We start from the raw sequence: 19,778 nt of genomic DNA, 5'->3' as shown, positions 1-19,778 counted from the left end.
ATGATTGATTTAAGAAGCCCAAAACACTGACTTGGATTAATTTTAACCATTTGTTAGCTATAAAATCACTAATCATTTTGTCCTCTTAATCAAAGCATACTGCTATATTTTAAGCCAAGTGTATGTGTTTTAACATTTATGGCAACATTAGTTTGGGCTTTTTTCTTTTATTTATTTACTTTGGTTTATTTTCTGTTACAAGTTTTTTTTTTTTTATGCGACAGAGGTGTTCTGAAAACTGATACTTATTTTAAATACCAAGTCTTTATTCTTTGGGAGATTATAATAGAATACAATTAGAGTTTCAGGCTTGTTATTTAAACAATTGAATGACTTTTATGTTTCGCTCCGCAATGTTCTCGCGAGGACTGGGGAACTGTACGGGGGCCTGCTTGGAAAACCTGGCAACCCCGAAGGGAAGTCTTGTGTAGTTTGAATAGCTTACGAAAGAGAAGTGGAGCCCGTCCGAGTGGAAGTAGTTATGTGCTCGGGGTTTATTTTGATATATTTACTAGCATGGAGAAAATGAACCACAGCCGCAAGTGCGTCCTCTGTCATCGACTCGATGAGACGAAAACAACCGGAGCCCTATCGAAGAAAGAGCAGGTCACGGCCCACCAGAACTGCCTGGTAAATATAAATCACAGAAGAATTTGTCATTGCAAACCGCCTGCAAAAGAAAACCTTGAAGTCCGCAGGAAGTAGAGAGGGTTTAAAAAAAAATGGCGGTGAAATTATTTGAAGACATTTGAGTTGCAACAGCAGTGAAGCTGGTATTTAGTTCAATTTTAAAACTGTGAACAAAAACTCTAAGGTGAAGATGCGCTTTTTACAATGACGAGTCGGTGGATAAAAGTAGCGCAACATATTGCTGTAATTTTAAAATAAACATACATATTTTGTGTGAAATGTTATACATTGTAATAAAAATGCAAATAAGGCTTTGACCAGAAATGAAAGTAAGGGAAACACTTTGCCCTGTTAGAAAAGGGTAAAGGGCTTCCAGTGATAAAACATGTTTTACTCTATTTTATTGATCTAAATGACATTAGAATAATAAAACCTTTGTACAAACAATCATTTTCACTTAAACACACACCACAGCCCACTGTGGGTGAGTGTCTGTGTCTGTTGTGTTTTTGGCATGTTCATTCAGTTAAGTTAGTATCCAGCAATTTTACTCGAGTAAGATTAGTGGTACTTCTTAAAGTAAAAGTAAAATATACTACAGCGTAGTAAAATTTAAAGGTACATTTTTTTCCCCCAAAAAAGTTAGACAAGTAAACTTAGCAAAGTAAGTGACTTGGGAGTCCCAAGTACAGCACACAGTAAGTAGTATTTCTTGTGGCTTGAGAGGTGAGTCAGGTTGTCATTAAATCAGTTAAACTAATATGAAATAATCTATGTACATAAAGTGCCTTGGCCAATATAATATACGACTATTTAAGGAGCAAGTAATGCTAATAGGTTAACCGTGAATAAAAACATACTTTGACATTTGTGGATGCAAAGTGACAAAATGTGAGAAAGCTCACGAATTACCTGTCCAGTATAACAAGCCTTAAATAAGTTGCGTCTTATCGTGTTGGCTTAATCTCAGAGACTTGTTTTGTGTGTTTTCCAGCTCTTCTCGTCKGGCATTTTTTGCACCGACACGCCGGAGTTCGACGACCTGTTCGGCTTCTCCATTGAAGACGTGCAGAAGGAGGTGAAGCGAGGAAGCAAACTGGTGAGGACCGTCTGAACCTTTACGGCGTGAACAGATTCCTCCTGTCTGTCTGTCTGTCTGTCTGTCCGGCGTCTCTTTGACTTCACCAGTCATCCGCTCTGTTTTAGTCGTGTAGACGCTGCAAGAAGAAGGGGGCCACAGCGGGGTGTGAGGTGAAGCGCTGTCAGAAGACCTTCCACTACCCGTGTGCCATGGAAATGGGAGCCACGACGTTTGAGGATAACGACAATGGGAAATATGGGTACGTCTGGTACGAGGAAAATAGAATCACGTTCTAGAGAAACGTCTGTTTTGTTTGTTTTTTGTTTGTTTTTTGACTTTATCTTTGTTGTGCGACAGACTGTACTGCCGACTGCACAGTGATCCAGGTAAGTGTTCGGATCTGTGTGTTTTCATGTGTTTGTTCTTCCAACAAAAAGGTCTGAAACAATTAATCGGATTAATTGTTTCACTAATTTGTTAGTCGATTAGTTGATTAAAGCAAAAAGGAAATTTGCTGATTAAACAAGACACTCTGAGCAATAACTAAGCCAAATCTGTACAAAATATTTTGCACTTAAGAGAAAAAAAAATCCTTGGTCTGTAAATAAGTTACAACTTACTCTATTTTTTTAGGCATTGCAATATTTATTTTCTTATTTAAAAAAAAAAGGAATTGATTATGTATTTATCTGCGTCTTTTAGTCCATTTTTAAAATTTTGTATGAAAAGGCTGAAGCTGTTATGGAAAATCTGCAGAATGTGCTAAAAAAAAATTATCCAATTAATCATCACAATAATTAATTACTAGAATGATTGCTACTTCTAATAATTGATWTATTGAACTCTTCCTTTTTTCCTGGCCAGAAAATCGCAAACCCAAAACGCCCCGAAACTCCAAGAACCCAAATAAAGTCGGACCATCAAAGGTTTGTATTCAGGTTTATTAACACATTTGTGACTGATATTAGAGGTAATTCCACCTACGTTATCTCCTATTACAAATAAATACGAATCCTCTTTTAGAGTTCTGTCCCTTGTGTAAAATTACGATACCCATGTTCTGTTCTCATGAGACTTGTTGCCTCACCTGTGAGAGGAAGGAGGGAAATATCAGCTTGGACAGTTTATCTAACAGCATTGTCATGTGAGTGTCTCACAATCATCCGTTCTTTTATTTCCACTTCCATTATTACCCTTCACGTCAGCTTACAGGTTTGTGTTTTTTTTTGTTTTTTTTTAAGGATGTTCTGTGCCCAACATGCTCCTTCATCGCTGCAGACGAAAGCCAACGGTAAGAGCTGCTTCAGGCTCGCTTGTGTTTGTTTTTTTTAAGTTTCATACATTTTTTTGTTGAATCTTTTAAACCTTTTTGCAGGAGATCCTTCAGCTGCCGTTTGGTCGTCCTCATGCAGCGACTCGTCAAGTATATCACAGACCAAGGTTTTTATACATTTTTACTTTTTTTTGGTTTGTTTGTTGTTACTGATTTTTTTACCAACCCAACTATTGACTGTGGTTGTTTTCTTTTTTGTGTTGCTTTTTTAGAGACAGCAGAGTTTTGATGAAGAGTAAGTAACAATCCACGCTCGAATCAAATCTTTGAAACTGAATTTATGATTTTTTTTTAAATCAAATTTTCCCACCTTGTAATATATGTGAAACAACGCTGTGTTGGGAAAAAATGTCCTAATGAAATGTCTTTTATTTTCTTTAAAAGAAATTATACTTTTTTTCTTTTTAATGATGCCAGAAACGCCTCTGGGGAGTTACAGTGATGCAAATAAAGCATCAAACGGTCACGTAATTTAAAAAACTGACATAATCCCAAAAACTAAATGTGTGTTAAAACCAAAGTGAAGATACAAATTGAACAAATGAGACGGAGAAAATGAAAAATACTCAGCGTTTCTTCATCTGCATCAACAAAATCATCAAATGTCCCAAAGCTTAAAAACTCATATTAGTTATTCAAAGAACAGTGGATTATGTGGTGGTAAATGTTGTTTAGTCTGAGAAAACCATTTTGTAAATCATTGTTCGTGAACGTGGCTTGTCGCCGCAAAACATGCAAAGAGGAAAAAGACAAGAAACAGAAAACATCTCATCATTTAAGTCAAAAGCAAAGGCTTTTGTTATTTGCAGGATTCAACGGCATTTGGCAAATATTATTGGGGTGAAGGTATTATTCTGAACCTGTTTAAATTAGAAAACACTTGCACTGCACAGAAACTCGAGCTCCATTTCCTGCTTTTAGATCATTCAGGCTGTTTGCTCTTAAATTGACTCCATCCTGAAATAATAAAAAAAGAATAGTACAAATGCAACTTTAGGACAAAAACAAATTCTGAAGCGTACGTTTTAACGAGCGGTGGCAGCAACGAGCTGTGGGACTGTTTCCCACCGACGGATTATTTTAATGTCAGCAATTAGGCGGGTGAAACTGCGATTTGATTTCAAACTCGGATTCAGGATGAACAGAGTAGCCTTACTCGTAGTTTCTATAATAGCCCCCAAAAGTAGAAATGAATCATTAATATTTCTTCTTTGAATCGTTCTTCCGAGTGAGTTAGTTAGTGGGAGCTGCGCTGACGTCTTTGGCCTCTTCCTCACAGGGAAGAAGACGGTCTGCTCAGGAGGAAATCGGTGAAAAAGAGCAGGTTGTTGTCCGAAGATTCTTCAAACACAGGTTAAAACTCGTCCAGTCGTAAAATGGGAACTATTGTTGTTTTGTATTCACGGTTTCCTTGTGTCCTGCAGATGAGGAGGGACTTATGCCGCCATTAGAGTCAGACTTTGAGGAAAGTGCGACCTTTGTGCAGGAGCACGAAGTAGGCTGGATGTTTTTTGTTTTGTTTTGTTTTGTTTTTTTTTTTGTTTTTTTTTTTCCTCACTTCTTTGGGAATGTGATTATTAGAGCCTGAATATGATTTAATAATCTCATGTTTTGTGCCTTTCAGTCAGCTCTCCCTCCACTCATCAGGTACTACATCATGCATTTTTACTTTCTGACTGTACGTTAATGTTGATCAAATTAAACAAAACGTCTGACGAATTTATTTATACATTTTTCCATAAATGTAAATTATTATGCACAACTGTTCCTGATGTTTCTCCTCTCACAGCAGGGAGTCAGAAAAACCTTCATGTTCCTCAGCAGGTGAGCCCTCTCACCAGAAATATAATCAAAATATTTTTTTTTTCTAATCTCTGTCTGTTTTTGGTTTTTTTTTTTGTCCAGGGAATATGAATTCAGACCTAAATAACAACAACGACGACACGCTCACACACTCTGTGAGTTCTCAATCAGGCTTTCAGTGCAAATTCCTTTGTCTGGCAGCTTCAACGTTCGCTTTATGTCACTTCTCCGATTCGGCATTGATAAAACGCGACGGTGTTGTGATGCGACGTGTGCCGTTCCCTCACCAGGATGCGGAGTCCGAGAGCTTGCTGTGCCCGGTGGCGGCCGGCGTCGAGTTTTACCCGGGTCCCGCGCCTCCATCCGTAGCTGACGAGCGTCTGCAGGTTCAGCTGTCGGAGAAAGCGGTGCAGACCATAAAAAGAGAAAACCAAGGTAGGATCTCCGTCAGTTGGTGTTTCCTGCGTCTTGCTTGGCGACGTGCAGACTTAAAGCTGCTGGAGGAGAGAAACCGGSCGGTTCTGTCGGAYGGACAACATGCAGCGCTTTAGTTGCTGATTGATTATTTTAGATTTGTAAATCATATCAAAGTTGCACACAAGAAAATGAGAAAATGTGTCTCGTCGTCTGACGTGTGTCATGGAAGAAATTACTTTGACAAGAGTCTGGATGAGAAGAAATAAGAAATGTATTAAAACCTTACAAGATGTTCTGACTGACAGTGGGTCTGGCTTCATTTTATAGGCTCTGGTCAGAGAGGAGAGACTTGATTGGATTACAGATGTGAATCCCTGATTGTTATGTGACAGGGATTCTGTGGAGCCCAACACAATTTGTCTATTGTTAAGGAAACAATAGAGGGGGTTGTGGCTGGTCTTTGATACTAAAGAGRGCAGATAAGTTCTAGGTTGGGAAGAAACACTAATTAGTCTCYAGGATCAAGGAGCTCCTGCTGTTTGCGACACTGCAGACGTCCTGAGAGCAGCTTGACGGATCTCAGGATCAGACTATGCAGATGAAGCAGAAGAGGGGTGAGGAGCACGTCACAAGGTTTTCCATTACACGTGTTGTCCATCCATCYATGTGAGCTTCGCAAACATGAACATGTCGTTGGACTCAACATGTTCATGTTTGCATCATGGATTCAGTTTGAACCTCGTCACCAGGACCGCCCGCYGTTTGGTGTGTTGTAGGGGCGAAACGATCAGTCGTGATCGATCGATTATTTCAAGCATTGACTGATTTAGAATTTCATTCTTCATTAATTGGAGCGTACAGACTGAAAAAATGACGTTTGCTGAAAGAACAACACACTCTGAGGAATTATTGGTAAGAAATAAAGGTACAGAAAGTAAATTTGCATTTAAGATGAAAAAAGTCTTTGTTTGTAAATATKATTCACCCAGAACTCCTGAAGTGGCCTAGTAAATTAATGCTGATATTGCATTTTAGGCAATTATATATTTGTCTCATTTAAAAAAAAAAAAAAAAAAGGAATTTATTTATTTGCATCTTTTGATGTTACATTTGTAATAWTGTATAAAACAGGCTAAAGTTGTTAAATGAAAATGTGCCAATTTTTTTCCGACTGGCAAAATAATCAATTAYTAAAATGGTCATCATGTTGTCATCGCAGTGCGTTTAGATCAACTCATCGTTCTAAACCGGCTGTGATGACGTCGCTCTGTCTCTGTCCTCAGAGTCCAGATGCGAGCAGCACGAAGAACACATCAACGGATCGTCCGTCCCTCATCAGAGCGCCGCCACCGCCCCTCACCCAGAGCGCTCCAGCAGCGCTCCGCCGTGCACCAGCCCCGACTTTACCGCAGCTCCGCCCGGATCCGACTGTGTGACTGTCCTCTCGTCCCCGCCCCGACCCCGTTCATCCGCCCCAGGCCTGTTCCCTCCATGCATCCCTCCTCGCTCGGAGCCCTCCTCCACCCGAGCTCCTCCCTCACATGTCGTCGACTCGGCCGTCTTCTGGAGGAACTACAACGCGGCTGGATGCACGCAGGCCATCTTCACTGAGTTCATTAGAGAAGTTGACAACATTTCCAGCAGAATCCAGTGTGATCAGGCCAGCCGGGAAGGTAAGGAAAAGAGAAAACTGAGCTAATTTATGTGCTAAACACAATTACAGCGACTAAGTTTACCGTGTACTCCTGATGAAGATGGATAAACAGAGCATGTAATTTATTTTCATTACAGCACTGATATATTTAGAAAAAAAATATTATTTATATTTGAATAAAAATATTAAGGATTAAAAAAAATCTTTTTAATTTTCGAAATGCACACATTTAGACACCAACTTCTATGGAATACATAGTTAAACTTTTATGTTAATGTCGGAGTTTCTGTCAATGTTTCATTTATAACCCATGACTTCCTGTTTCCCTGGTGAATGAATATGATGTGACATATATTTCACTTAAAAATAGAAAAGGCTTAATAAAATGTTTAGGGTGTCGATAAATGTGGTGTTTCAGAACCGTTCTAACTCATCTCCACCAGGAGGGCCAGTACACGTGGAGCACAGCGTCGGTTTAAGAAGTGAATTGATTTTCTCCACAGATTATGACCGGGCGCTTTCAATGATGCTGGCTTCTGGAAGACTAGCAGACCTCGTTACCAAGCAGGAAGAAGGTAAGTCGGCTTCCTCCGTCCTCATTCATGTTGAATYGTCAAAGAAAACATTACATTGTGGGCATTGTTCCTTYGGCAGTTCAGAAATAGGCCAAAGTTCTCCTTTCGTCCGTCGTCATTGGTGAACTGATCAGTTTATTAACTCCTGGTTAATAAACTTCCTTAAACGTGTCGGCTGCACTTAGTTTCAGCTCGATGTGTTCACACAGGTTGGACCAAACCATCTAGTTTAATATCTAGTCAAATTTGTATATAAAAATTTACAGCAAGAATACATGCATSTGTTCTTTTGCATTTGAAGATTTAACATTTGTCCAGCTGATCTCAGTTTCTTTAAGACAAATGAGCAGAGCCGCAGCTGGATTCATTTAAAATAAAAATAAAAACGATAAAGTCCAGTGGTGTTTGGGTCTGCAGGGGTTAATTTGCTCTTYATTGAGAGTTTAATTTGCATAAATAGTTTTTACATCAAGCTGCAGCCTCAGCAGTGTGTTGCTTTTCTGTTAAGTCTTCAGAAAATGTATAAATGTCATAAATGGGGGGAAACTGTAATCCCCCCTTTTATGTGAATAAATTGGTTATTGAAGTTGCAATAAGTCTGTCACCAAATTGTCTTGGCTTGCAAACRAGTTTMAATTTTGACTGATTTTTAGAGTTTGAAAGGAGACGAGTGGAGCTGCAGCGAGCGTCAGCATATCTGAAGGAGGCCGTCTCCGCTCTGCGACGTGGCACAGAGCAACAACACTTTTAATCAGCGATCTCCTGGTTTTAATTTACAGTTTTACCCTTTAGTTTTTACATTTTCATAAAGATAAGGAAATTCAAGTAACTGTAGTAATATCAGGCTTCCTGTTTATGTGAACACATTTTTAAATGTTCGTTTCTGTAAAGTTCCTTGTATGTTTTAGGTTGTTGCAGCATTTAATGTATACATTTTATTTTTCATGTTTTAATGCACCGTTGTTCATTATGAGATAAAAAAAATATTCATCTACTGCATTTGAAACTAATTTACAGAAATCTGTTTTACTTTTTTTAATGTCCTGAAAGATCACTGAGCCTTTAAAATGACCGTTTACACTGACATGTTCAGAGACTGTTTGGTTTTAAAGAGTCTGAAACGTTGAAACTTTAACACATATGCACACGTTTGGTTACGAATTCATTTCRAAGCGTTTTTGATACACGTTCAAATATATTTAAAGAGTTGTAACTTTTGTGCTTTATTTTTCTTCCTGCATCATTTTGTGACTGGAGCTCTCGCATGTTCCATGGGCATTTCAAAAAAATCCACTCTTCCTRRAATATTATCCCCTTTGTGCACAGAAATACTTTTAAACACACCTCAGTTTGATTCTGCATCACATTTTATAGTGTTACCACATGGGTCATTACAAAGTGCTGCACACTTTTGAAGTTACATAATATCATGCTTTATTTAAAAATCTTTGCACAAATAAAAGGTGAAGGGAGAGTGCCACCGCTACGCTTTGAGTGGGGATGGTGCATTCAGGGTCAAGTGTTGGATTTCAATCTGATTTTTTTTTTGATCTGTATGGAAACAAAGTAGTTACATTTTGGTTTTGTTTGATATTTTCCACATTTGCTGTGTTACTGTGCCTTTAAAAAGTAGTCACACCTTTTTACGGTTCATCCTTTTATTTCTTTAATGAATCAAGCATGATCAACATAATTTGGTTTTTTTTTTTTGGGGGGGGGGAATTAAAAAAAAAACCCTCTAATGTAAAAGTGAAAACCTCAACCCGTTCTAAAGTTGAGAATCTTCCAGATTTGGGTAAATTTGTTGAGTGCACAGCGAAAAGTTTCCCCGTTAACAGATTCTTCCACCTGAGCTGTGAGTGTCTGCTGCTCCTCCRGAGTTTCCAATGACTTCATAGCTGCTTCAAATTTGCATACTGAAAAGCTTTTCTGATAAATGAAAACAAATGGTTTTGTAAGATTATGTTAGGTAGTACTAATCAGCTCTTAGTAAACTGGTCAAATATGGAAAAGAAAATCTTATTAAAATACATTTTAGAAAAGTCTGGGGTTTTATTTCAGTATTTTCCAGACTTATTTTTCCCCATCCTATTGTCTAAATGTTGCATTTTGGTATTTTTCTTGTCCTTAAATCATTTCTCACTTCCAGTTCTCATGTGTGACCCAACTTTCTATCCTTGAGAACACGGTAARCTGCYTTTACTGGGCTTTTTCCAACTCCAGAGCTCTTCATGGTACCGTCAGTCATTCACCCACTGCTGCCCTACGGCCACCACCGGCTGGCAAAGTGGCGAAAGCATCTTGACCTAGGATGTAGTGGACAAGTCACCGAGTGGAGATTTGAACCAATAGAACTTCCTAAACCACTTTCCTTCTGTCTTCCCCTCTTGACCTTCCATCCTTTATCCCTTCATTTGTGAAAGTTTCCTTTCTCAAGTTAGAAAGATGAAATTAACTACAGAGACTTGGAGTGGAGTGAGCGCTGATAGCAGAGGCATTTAAAGCACCGCTATGAAAAAATGTCATCTGAAAGAAAGAAAAAAAAAAAACAACCCAGTCAAATTCTCTCTGGAGGAACATCGTCAGGAGGATCTGTAGGGGGGGGGGGAAATATCGCTCTACCTTTAATATGACTAGGAGTAAAACATGTTTATAGATAACAAGCAGAAAATATTTTTGTTRATCTGTTTCCAGAGGTCAAAGCATTTTACCGACACTTATTCAGTATCAATAGATAAATGATTGTTGATTTTCAATGTCCTGCAAAGAAATRAGTAAAAATATATTATAATACTCAAAGAAAACTAATACTGTTGAATGCGTACATCAGAGATTTAAGAAGGGGRAAATATATATCTAAGCTGGCGTCAGCAGTTATGAAGTCATCAATAAATGTCACTGACCATGACCTCATCCTGGTGAGTAAAACTACATAAAAAAAATAAAAAAAACACTTTAATGAAACAAATCAATGGATAAAATCCACTAAACCTGAAGCACTATTCCTAGGCCTCTTTGTAACTCCAGTTTCTTTGGATTGTTTTACCAGAAAGACTAAGAGGCACCAACAGCTCAAACGGGGGGTGGGGGGGTTGACCTACACAGATGAACCATCAGTAATTTCCTCTCATTAACTACCAGCACAGTGTCTCAATCTGCAAAGCATAAAAGTAGTCACTAAACCAATTCATTCACTTAAATTAAAAACAACAAAACCCAATACTTAAAAGTCTTTTAAGTTGAACTAAAATAATATCAACAGCAGCACTCCTCTCTCTCCTGCCCTACACAATATGTGCAAATTAAAAAGCAAGGCACTGTAGGGAACCAGCTGCTGCTCCCAGTGTGAAAATGCATGCGACGCTYGCTCATGTTCGGACCCGGCGCCGACGCAGACGKCCAGAAGGGGAAGTTTTCCWCTGCGCAAACGTTCCAAGACTGGATTTAATGGTTTGCAGGAAAGCTGCTCTGGATCTGGAGTCTCTCTGCATGCGTTCCCATCGCTTCCTGCAGTCCGGCTTTAGTTTTTGAAGGCTCCACAGCGACTCGCTCGACAGATGAAGTCTTTGAGCAGATTGCCGTCAATCTGCCAGAAAGCAGTCGTCTGGGTCACCTCWGTCAGGTGGTTCACGCAGAACTTGAAGCAGAACTCCTCCAGGTCCTAAAGGGAAAAGAAAAAGACAACAAAAAGAGCWTGTTTTGGTCGAACGGGATGAAAACCACAGACTCCTCTRAATGTCTGTGGTTTTAGGGTGTTAAGACAAAACTTTGTTTTATTTCAATCAATCAAGCAATCAAACAATTTTATCTATAAAGCACCCATCATGTTAGAGGCAGAAACACATAATAAAGGGTATTTCTGAACCGTCCAGAGTCACAGTCTGCAGGTGCAAATACCAGAGTTGTGAAGTAAACTGAAACTCCCCGTTTTTCCTCCACTCTTCGTAAGAGGGCTGGTGGATACYAAAAGTGACATGCTTTCATCTTTTCTTCACTTCCCTGGACTAGCCAGGGGAATTCACTGCTCATATTCTTTGGCTAATTTCTTAATAAAACAATTATCAAAATGCATTTTGATTCGTTCTTGATCGACTCAGCGTTTCACCTTAGGTAAGGCTTATTTATTTCCTTAAGGGGCACCGAGGTTCACAGATGCAGTTAATGTCACTAGATAGGTCTGAGAAAATGTTTTAATGTCAAAGAAAGGAGGAGAGTGAGAGAAAGAAAACATAGGATGTATGGCACCAGGTTACAAAGAAGCTAGGASGGAAGGAGACAAAATATGAAACGACAAACYGGTAACTTCACAAGGCTGTGAATGACCAGGATATCGCATGTTATTTTAGGGACAACTCATGCCCACTTTCACACGAATCAACTGCTTGCTTGCTATGTGAGGCTTGGTAAAGAACGAAACGAACGTGCTTTGAAGACCGACCTCGGCATCGTAGCGCACAGCGGCGGACAGCAGAGAGAAGGCGTTCTCCACCGTGATCCCCCTCTTGATGATGTGCTGACACAGACGCTTGAGTCGGTTCTCGCAGTAAGACGTGGCCAGATCCAGCAGCCCTGAGGGAGACACAGACTGGATCAGCAACTAGGGACGACGCGACAAATACAAGCCGAAATCAGGCTGCGTGCTGGATGTGTGCCTGACCGATGGCGTCTTCAGGAGACAGCTCCACGTTGTCTGTGTAGAGGAACTGGAGGAAGGCGCGATAGACGGCGTGGGAGAACTGGTCTATCTCAATCACCTCCTTCATGTCCTCGTTCCAGTGGGACTGGAACATCGATCGGAAGTGTTCGCACCTGGACGGCAGAGACGGAGGACAGCGGCTGCACAAAACGGTCCACGCGGGAAGGATTGAACGTCTGGGACGGAGAGTTTCTGACCTAATTTTGAGGACCGCTTTGTGGACGTAGATGTATTTGCCATCAACGCAGAACTTGAGGTCGGCGGTCTCTGGGTTGTCGAACTCCTTCTTAAGAGCCTGAGCCACAGTGAGGAAGTCATCGTGCTCTGATGGGAGAGAAGCACCACCACAAGTTTACATACACTAGGAAAAAGATGGTGTATTTTTAATTTTTTTTTCTTACCGCCCGACAATAAATGATGATGAAAAACAAAGAAAAATCTTTAAATTCAGAAGCTTACCTAGTAAAAATGTCTTTAAGCAGTATGCTTTATAATCCAGTATTTTAACGTTACTTTTGGGGTAATGGCTTCTTCCCATGTTGGTACAGGACAGCTTTATTCATTCGTTTATTTTTTCAAAAGACTTTTTATAGCACTGTTGTCTTTCATCGACAGGAAATGAGCAGAAATACAAGGAGGAAGGCATGCAGGAAAGGTCTCCGGGTCAGGAATCAACTCTGAAGACCGAGGCCTCTGTGGCGCCTGCTCTACCGCTTCACCATGCGATGCGATGCAAGGCTGGTTTTTATTAGGATAATGACCTCTTACTAACTGCAGCATCTTCACAAGGTTTACTTTTCTTTTTTTCTTTCTTGGGTTTATGCATAAAATTTGCACCAAAATTCTCTCACATTCATGGCATTCAAACATGGTGTTGCATGTTTGAACAGTTGAATGTTCTTTCAAGGAAATATTGAATTGACACAAACCAAAACGCCTCAGGGTCCAACTGGAAAAGCTGTCAACAAATGTGACATGACTCAACAACGTTCAGGTTATCCGTGTTCAATCTGACGCGATAACTGTAACGGGCTTTGATCATTGGGAATGCATGCTGGAAAGGTTGAGATCAGAGGCGGGAATACACGCAATTGCTGAAATGTTATTGGTGCTCTACAAATAATATTTGACTTGACTTGGTTTTCGACTGCCAACCCCAAGTTTCTCATCTCACCCATGGAGAGAGGCCGCCACATTACGGAGGGCGTGGCGAAGCACGCAAAGACGTCGTCCGTGCAAGAGAAGTGGGTGAGGTGAGGCAGCACGATGGACTGGCCGCGGCACTGGCCCCACATGTACACGTGGCCGCTCTGGGTCTTGGCGGCCGACGTGTGGGTGGAGTGGCACGCGGCGACCTCCACGACCCTGTAAGGAAACGGACGGAGCAGTCAGACGGCACGGCGGCAGCAGGGATCAAGAGTTTGAGGGACTCCGTCCACACCTCTCCTTCTCCGTCAGGATCTGAAGCGGGCTCAGCTGGTTGCTCTTGTTGCCTGTGCCCAGCTGTCCATACGTGTTTGCACCCCAAGCGTAGAGCAGACCCTCGTCTGTTAGCGCCAGGGAGTGGGCGTAGCCGGAGACGATCTGGGCAGAAAAGAACTTCAGCAACAAAGCTGAGCCCTGAATTTTTAACCACATGCTACTGAATAGAGAATACGTTGGTCGCCTGCGTACGACAAACGAGACAGCTGCAGATTACAGAAAAACAGTGAAAGGGTGTGAATATTTTTCCAGGTAGTTTACCTTCGACTCAGCATTTTCTCTCACCTGTTGCACACACACACCTTGCAGACCTACGAGTCGACAGGGAGACAGCTGGTTCCCGTTATTCCCAAGCCCGAGTTGCCCGTTCCCGTTGTAGCCCCACCCGTACACCTGCAGACAAATGAAAGGCATGCGTCACAGCAGTGTGGCACACAGCACCGGCTCCGCCTAAAAAAGAAAAAAAAAACAAAACAGTCACCTCTCCGTTGTCCACCAAGGCCAGAGACGAGGTCTGACCACAGACGATGCTGATGGCCAGCTTGTTCTGCAGGCAGCTGGAAACCCTGCGAGGCGTGGGCTGGTTCGCCGTGGAGCCGGAGCCCACCTGGCCGCAGTTGTTGTAGCCCCACGCGTACACCTGGAGGACAAGGTGGCCACATCGTCAAGGCAACGAGCTGAACTAAAAGCATGACGACCAATAGCCTTGTCACATCAAATCCCGCTTAAATATATTGGAATCTGTAGCTGTGTGGAGAAAAAATTCAGAGGGTTTGAGAGCTTTCAGAGTAACGTTCAAAGCACAAAGTGTGGGAAATTCTGCTTTTCCGCCAAAGTGCAGCTTCTGCTGTAAATTAGTTTGAAGCACAATAGGTTCCTTTGTCCTGAGCTTGTTTTCCAGACTTCAGCTCACAGTGGATTATTCGTGACTGGACTTTAGTTCTTGCTCAACACTCCCTCCAAAACAAATCTGCTTTCTGCAGAAACTCTGGTTAAATGCAAAGACCTCCGTTTATGTAAAATGTAAAACAATTTGCAGAGTTCATCCCAGGAAACTCACTTCTCCAGAGTCAGTCAGAGCCATGGAGTGGTGGGAGCCACAAGCCACCTCCGTGATCTTCTTGTTGATCAGGTTGGCGGCCACGACCACCGGAGCGACTCCCTGATTGGTCGTCCCGTTTCCAAGCTGGCTGTAGCCGTTATGTCCCCACGCAAAGAGCTCTCCGTCTGAAACGCACAAGCACTTGTCAATCCACCGCAGGTTTTGCGTTTGCGGTAAAATCGGGGACGCGTTCTGTGACGCTACCGTCTGTAGCCAGCAGGACGTGGGGCCCGCTGCCATAGCTCAGGCTCACCACCTTCCTGCCGCTCAGGAAGTCCAGCTTCTTGGGGACGATGGTGCTCTGGCTGTCCCCCGTCCCCAGGCAATTGCTGCAGTTCAGCCCAAACACAAAGATCTGGACATGCAGGGACAGAGCACAGGAAAAAGGGTGGGGACGAGCGTTTAGGAGGCTTAAACAGACAGTTATTATGAATCTAAGGCACCTCTAAACAGGGGGGCTATTAGCCTTGATTTAAAGGAACTCAAGTGTCCTTTAAATCAAGGCTAATGTCCTCTTGTCAAAACAAACTTTTCCAGGCTTGAATTTCACTATTTTTCAGGACATTTTTGAAAACATTCTCAGTTCTTGAAGACTAAACATGAAACAAAACAGGATGCTGAAGCCATTCGACAGCTTTTTTAAAATCAATGACCCAACTCAAGATTTATCAAGTTTGGATCTAATTATTCTACACAAAATGCATGTATATTTGTGATCGTTAACATTATTCTATTTATAGTGTTATTCTATTTGGGGAAGTTTCAATGCTTTTGCAGCTAAAACAAAACAATGGATCCAGCTAAAAAGCCTGATCTAAAACTGTAGAAGCCTTTTTATTGTTTGTTTTCTGGATGAGTCTGATGTGATCTGAAAAAAAAAAAAATTAATTAATGAGTTGGAAAAAACTTACGTATTGATGTGGATAAAGAGAGTCCTCCATAAATAAATTATTATACAAAGTGTTTTATTTTTCAGAAATTCACTTTTGTGTCTGTTGGATTAAAATACAAAATGGATTTTAGTTTGAAAACATCATTTTGCTTTCTACTCAACTGTATGAACTCTGGACCTGCCAAGCTGAGCAGCTGCTGGTGTTGATATTTCCAACCAAATATCAACACCAGCAGGAGGCGCTGCAGGGATCACAGCTCACATTATAAGAGAAGTTTTATTTAAGCTTCAGACACCAAGGCTTACAGCAAAAAAATACTTTAATCTGACCTCGTTTTTTAAAAACTCTGTTACTGAAAAGATAAAAAAAATGAAAGAACAAGTTCTCACATGCATTTCTGAACATAATGTCAGATTTAATCATCAACCAATTTACATTATTAGGAGTAACCGTCTGACTGCAGCTGGTGTTAATAAGATGCCGTTCCAGTCATCATTAGCATGATTGTCACATTAATTATGTTTAAGGCTTCCTGTAAAACTTTTGGGCCTGTTTATATTTTTAGATTTTTTTCAGGATGAAACCAATACACAACACACAATATTGTGGATTTTCACTAATCCATACAGGATCAAAAGTAAAACTCAGTAAAACAAGCAGAAAATAGTGATTAAAAAATATTAAATGAGATCCTGTGCAAAAAAAATAATTAAATCAGCAGATATGAAAAGTCATGTTCTAGATGACGTCCTAAAACAATACATCACCCCTATGCGTAACGAACTCCAAACCAGAAAAATGCATTTCCTGTGACCTCTCACCTCGTCGTCATTGGTGATGTAGATGGCCTCGTTAGCAGACGAGCCAAACACGCAGGCCTTCCTTATTGATGGGAGCTCCTCCGGCGCCATAAGGCTGAAAATGGGCCATTTGGTTACATCCACCATGATGTGCTCGCATTGGCCGGTACGCCCCCAGCTGCTGTCACTGTTTTGAGCGGATGAGGGTGCATCACTTAGACATCAGAAATCATTTTCCCCTTTGTCAACACACTTAGACAATCAGACAAATATTCAGGAATCTGTATCAGTTTTCACATTCTGATCTAATACGAGTTAAAGTCGAACACACACACACACACACACACACACACACACACAAACGATAGAGATAAGACATAGGCTGCGTCACAATGTTTCATAATAACTCAGAGATAAGGCAATGATTTAAGGGAGTAAAAATCCTCCTGCTTTTACTTTTAATCTTTAACAAGAATGTTTGAGCTCCAAACTCACTTAAATGACAACATGGGAAACAAGCTGGATCTGATATAGAAGAAGAGTTTTTTTGCACCTGGAGGGATTATCATACATCGCTTTAGTAATTAGGCAAATTTATTACCTTCAAATTTCAGTGTTCAGTTATTGACAAATAAATAGAAGATATAAAAACATTAGTAGATAAAATGTGCAATAGAACATCTTCTTAATAGCAGCTTAATGTGTTTAAGATAATTTGCACGAATTAATGTTCATAAGACATGCATCAACCATTAATCTGTAAATTATGTCGATTGTGTTAATGAAACTAAAATTGTATGCAAATATTTTTTATTGTTTTACTTTATTTAGGTCATGAATGTGAAACTTTACCTTTAGCTTTTTTTTGCTTGCTGTCAATTCATTTCTATTTCACTTTAAATATAAAAGCTCCATTTGATACAAACAACTGAATAAAAAAAAGGACAAAGTTGAAGGATGTCCATTCAATGAAAATTTTTATATTTTGATATATTTCATTAACAGAAAAATGTAATTAAAATTGTTTGTGTTAAGAAAAAAATGTGAATTTTTAATCATTGGCTAATGGATTGGTGCAATTGTGGAAGTGGAGTTAAAAGTATTTTTACAGAAAAGTCTAGCTTGTACCTTTAATCACCCCCCTCACCCCCACATTCTCCTTCCGCGACAGCTTTGCTAAAACATTTGTTTATGAAACAAATGATAATCCTCAGCAGATAACGGGTTTGTGTGAACTGTGGACTAAATACGAGTTGGAGTTGCAGACATCAACGCTCTGTTGTGTAAATGGTGAAAAACGGGACTCGGGTGTTTGTGATGAGCAAACAGCAGACGCTGACAGCAAGAGACAGCAAGCTGAAAGCCGATAGCTGCCTGTTAATGTTTGCCTTTGTTACAAACACATTATTCAAGCAAAACACCGGTCAGCAAAAACACTCAAGAGGAGCTGCTGCCGGACTCGTCTGATTGGAAAAATCCGATCTAATCTAGGTCGCACTGGAAAGCGAGAGAGAAAAAAAACCGGATAGCAGGAAGAACATTGAGCGCAAAGAAAAGATATAATTCGCTCACCAGAGTGATTCGTCTTTCTAAGAGGAAGATATTCCGTCTAGCAGCTTCGGCATGGCGTGCGGAGAGGTCGACACCTCTGTAGGTTTTACTTTCTCTGCGGGGACAGAAACGACAACTACTGCTCCAACTGGCGTTTGTTTGGGGAAGTGGCGCGAGCAGAACACGTCACGTGACCACGAGACCAAAACAATCGAGTTCGGCTTCCGGTAAGTAGAACAGCAGCATGAAATCTCGCTCGAGATTTTTACAGAAGGGACGTGTAAGAAGACCAAAAACGACACTATAATTTATATTTCATATGAACAAAAGCTATAATTGTAACAGGACATTTTTTATTAATGGAAATCCTCTCAGAAAACAAATTAAAATTATGCGTATTTGCTAAATATTTATGCGAGTAAATATCTAGAATGTGTAACAGAGATAATCTTAAATTGCATTAGAGTATTTTTATTTGCTAAGCATCTATTCATGTCATCTTATTAAAGTGCAATTAAAACTATTATATATGTCATGATCAAAATCGTAAATATCGTCTAAATCGTCTAAAATTTGTTTTTTTAAATAAATATTTATACATTTGATAATCTGAATAAAATGTTCATCAAAAATAAAATTGGAATAATAAGAGAAAGTAAATTTAAGACCTGCTGTGACACAAATGTAATGTCAAACATAATTATAAATGCTTTAACATAAAGAATACAGAATCTAATGAATTATTTTAACAATTAGTTATTTTAATTACGGTACATAAGTATCTGAAAATTTTAATTATCAAATTGATTAATGTATGTATTTCCAATTTTGTGAAAATGATTACAGATATACATTTGCCTTATTGATGTATTGCATGATGTCACTTTGTCCTTCAACAATATATACGGTTATTAACATCTTTGGCACATGAATAGGGGAAAAAAATTCAACATAAAGATTAGTCTGAAGGATGACTGCAGACGCTTCTTTAAGACATGACAAACTCTGTCGGCTACTGCTGCAGACAGAACAGTAACGGAGAAGCAGAGGGGGAATTAGATGGCCTCTCTGTGCACAACAGCTAAATAGACCAAGAGTCCGTCTCCATGTTGTCACCCGAGAGAAACCGGCAGCATGACCTGCCGGTGCTGACTGAGGTCATCAGCTGAGCAGTTGCCAAGCTACAAATGTCTGTGACACTCTGCAGCTTTTCAACAGAGCATAAAAGGACTTTTCATCTCCATTATTTATTTATGGAGTCGCTTCTCCCTAATTATAGTTCAACAATGTAATGCTCGCCTTGAGAATGAATCCAGTATGAGTCAAACGTTCTGCTTTAGGAAAGAATTTCCCCACTTCCAAATTCCTTTGTGCATGTCTAGAACGCGGTAGAATTGTCTTGCGACAGTACTCGGTCATTACATTTCTGAATTTGTGGATACCATCGAGTCCCCCAACAAAAAATCCAGTTCTATCAACCGTCTACAGAAGTCATAATTGCCATACAGAAGACTTCAGACAGCACAACAATACAGCTGTGAAAAGCCAGTTAGGTTTTATACTCAAAGCTTTGAAAATGTTACCACTGTGAAATGTGGAAGTGGCAGCATTAAGCTGTGGAAATGCTGGGGAGCAAATGGAACGATGAAGATAAAACTAAACACTGGTCAATATTAGAAACATGTTAGTGGAAGCAAAGGACTCAACACTGGGCCTTCCACTCGAATATTGACTGTAAAGATACTCAGTGAAAAGCTTACA

General features: G+C 40.2%; 2 protein-coding genes across 4 annotated transcripts; one reads left to right on the top strand and one right to left on the bottom strand.

The window, feature by feature from the left end:
• Window positions 1-390: 390 nt before the first annotated feature.
• On the top strand, window positions 391-13,355 carry phf11 (PHD finger protein 11). Of its 3 annotated transcripts, none has more exons than XM_008434260.2 (18): window positions 391-630; window positions 1,625-1,729; window positions 1,837-1,970; window positions 2,069-2,097; window positions 2,576-2,637; window positions 2,785-2,855; window positions 2,953-3,002; window positions 3,087-3,151; window positions 3,257-3,279; window positions 4,324-4,397; window positions 4,469-4,539; window positions 4,669-4,691; window positions 4,834-4,868; window positions 4,950-5,002; window positions 5,138-5,282; window positions 6,548-6,937; window positions 7,422-7,493; window positions 12,805-13,355. In XM_008434260.2, exons 1-18 carry the CDS (start codon window positions 517-519, stop codon window positions 12,939-12,941), a joined length of 1,653 nt encoding a protein of 550 aa, XP_008432482.1. In that variant the 5' UTR covers window positions 391-516; the 3' UTR covers window positions 12,942-13,355. The 3 variants fall into 3 exon arrangements, with proteins under 3 accessions (XP_008432482.1, XP_008432502.1, XP_008432492.1); XM_008434270.2 differs by lacking the exon at window positions 12,805-13,355 and adding an exon at window positions 8,147-8,577 and having other exon boundaries at window positions 394-630; XM_008434280.2 differs by lacking the exon at window positions 2,785-2,855 and having other exon boundaries at window positions 2,990-3,002.
• LOC103479701 (RCC1 and BTB domain-containing protein 1-like) lies at window positions 9,192-18,215 on the bottom strand. The gene is made up of 12 exons (XM_008434293.2): window positions 18,039-18,215; window positions 16,488-16,653; window positions 14,978-15,128; window positions 14,732-14,898; window positions 14,153-14,311; window positions 13,957-14,064; window positions 13,631-13,773; window positions 13,364-13,554; window positions 12,387-12,513; window positions 12,151-12,302; window positions 11,932-12,062; window positions 9,192-11,154 (listed from the first exon to the last, which is right to left on the bottom strand). The coding sequence occupies exons 2-12, from the start codon at window positions 16,611-16,613 to the stop codon at window positions 11,014-11,016; spliced, it is 1,596 nt and encodes a 531-aa protein (XP_008432515.1). The 5' UTR covers window positions 16,614-16,653; window positions 18,039-18,215; the 3' UTR covers window positions 9,192-11,013.
• Window positions 18,216-19,778: the final 1,563 nt, after the last annotated feature.

Source organism: Poecilia reticulata, linkage group LG2 (genome assembly GCF_000633615.1).
Source record: "Poecilia reticulata strain Guanapo linkage group LG2, Guppy_female_1.0+MT, whole genome shotgun sequence".
NCBI lineage: Eukaryota > Metazoa > Chordata > Actinopteri > Cyprinodontiformes > Poeciliidae > Poecilia > Poecilia reticulata.
Note: the sequence above shows the minus strand (reverse complement) of the source record. Positions and strands in the feature narration are given on the sequence as shown.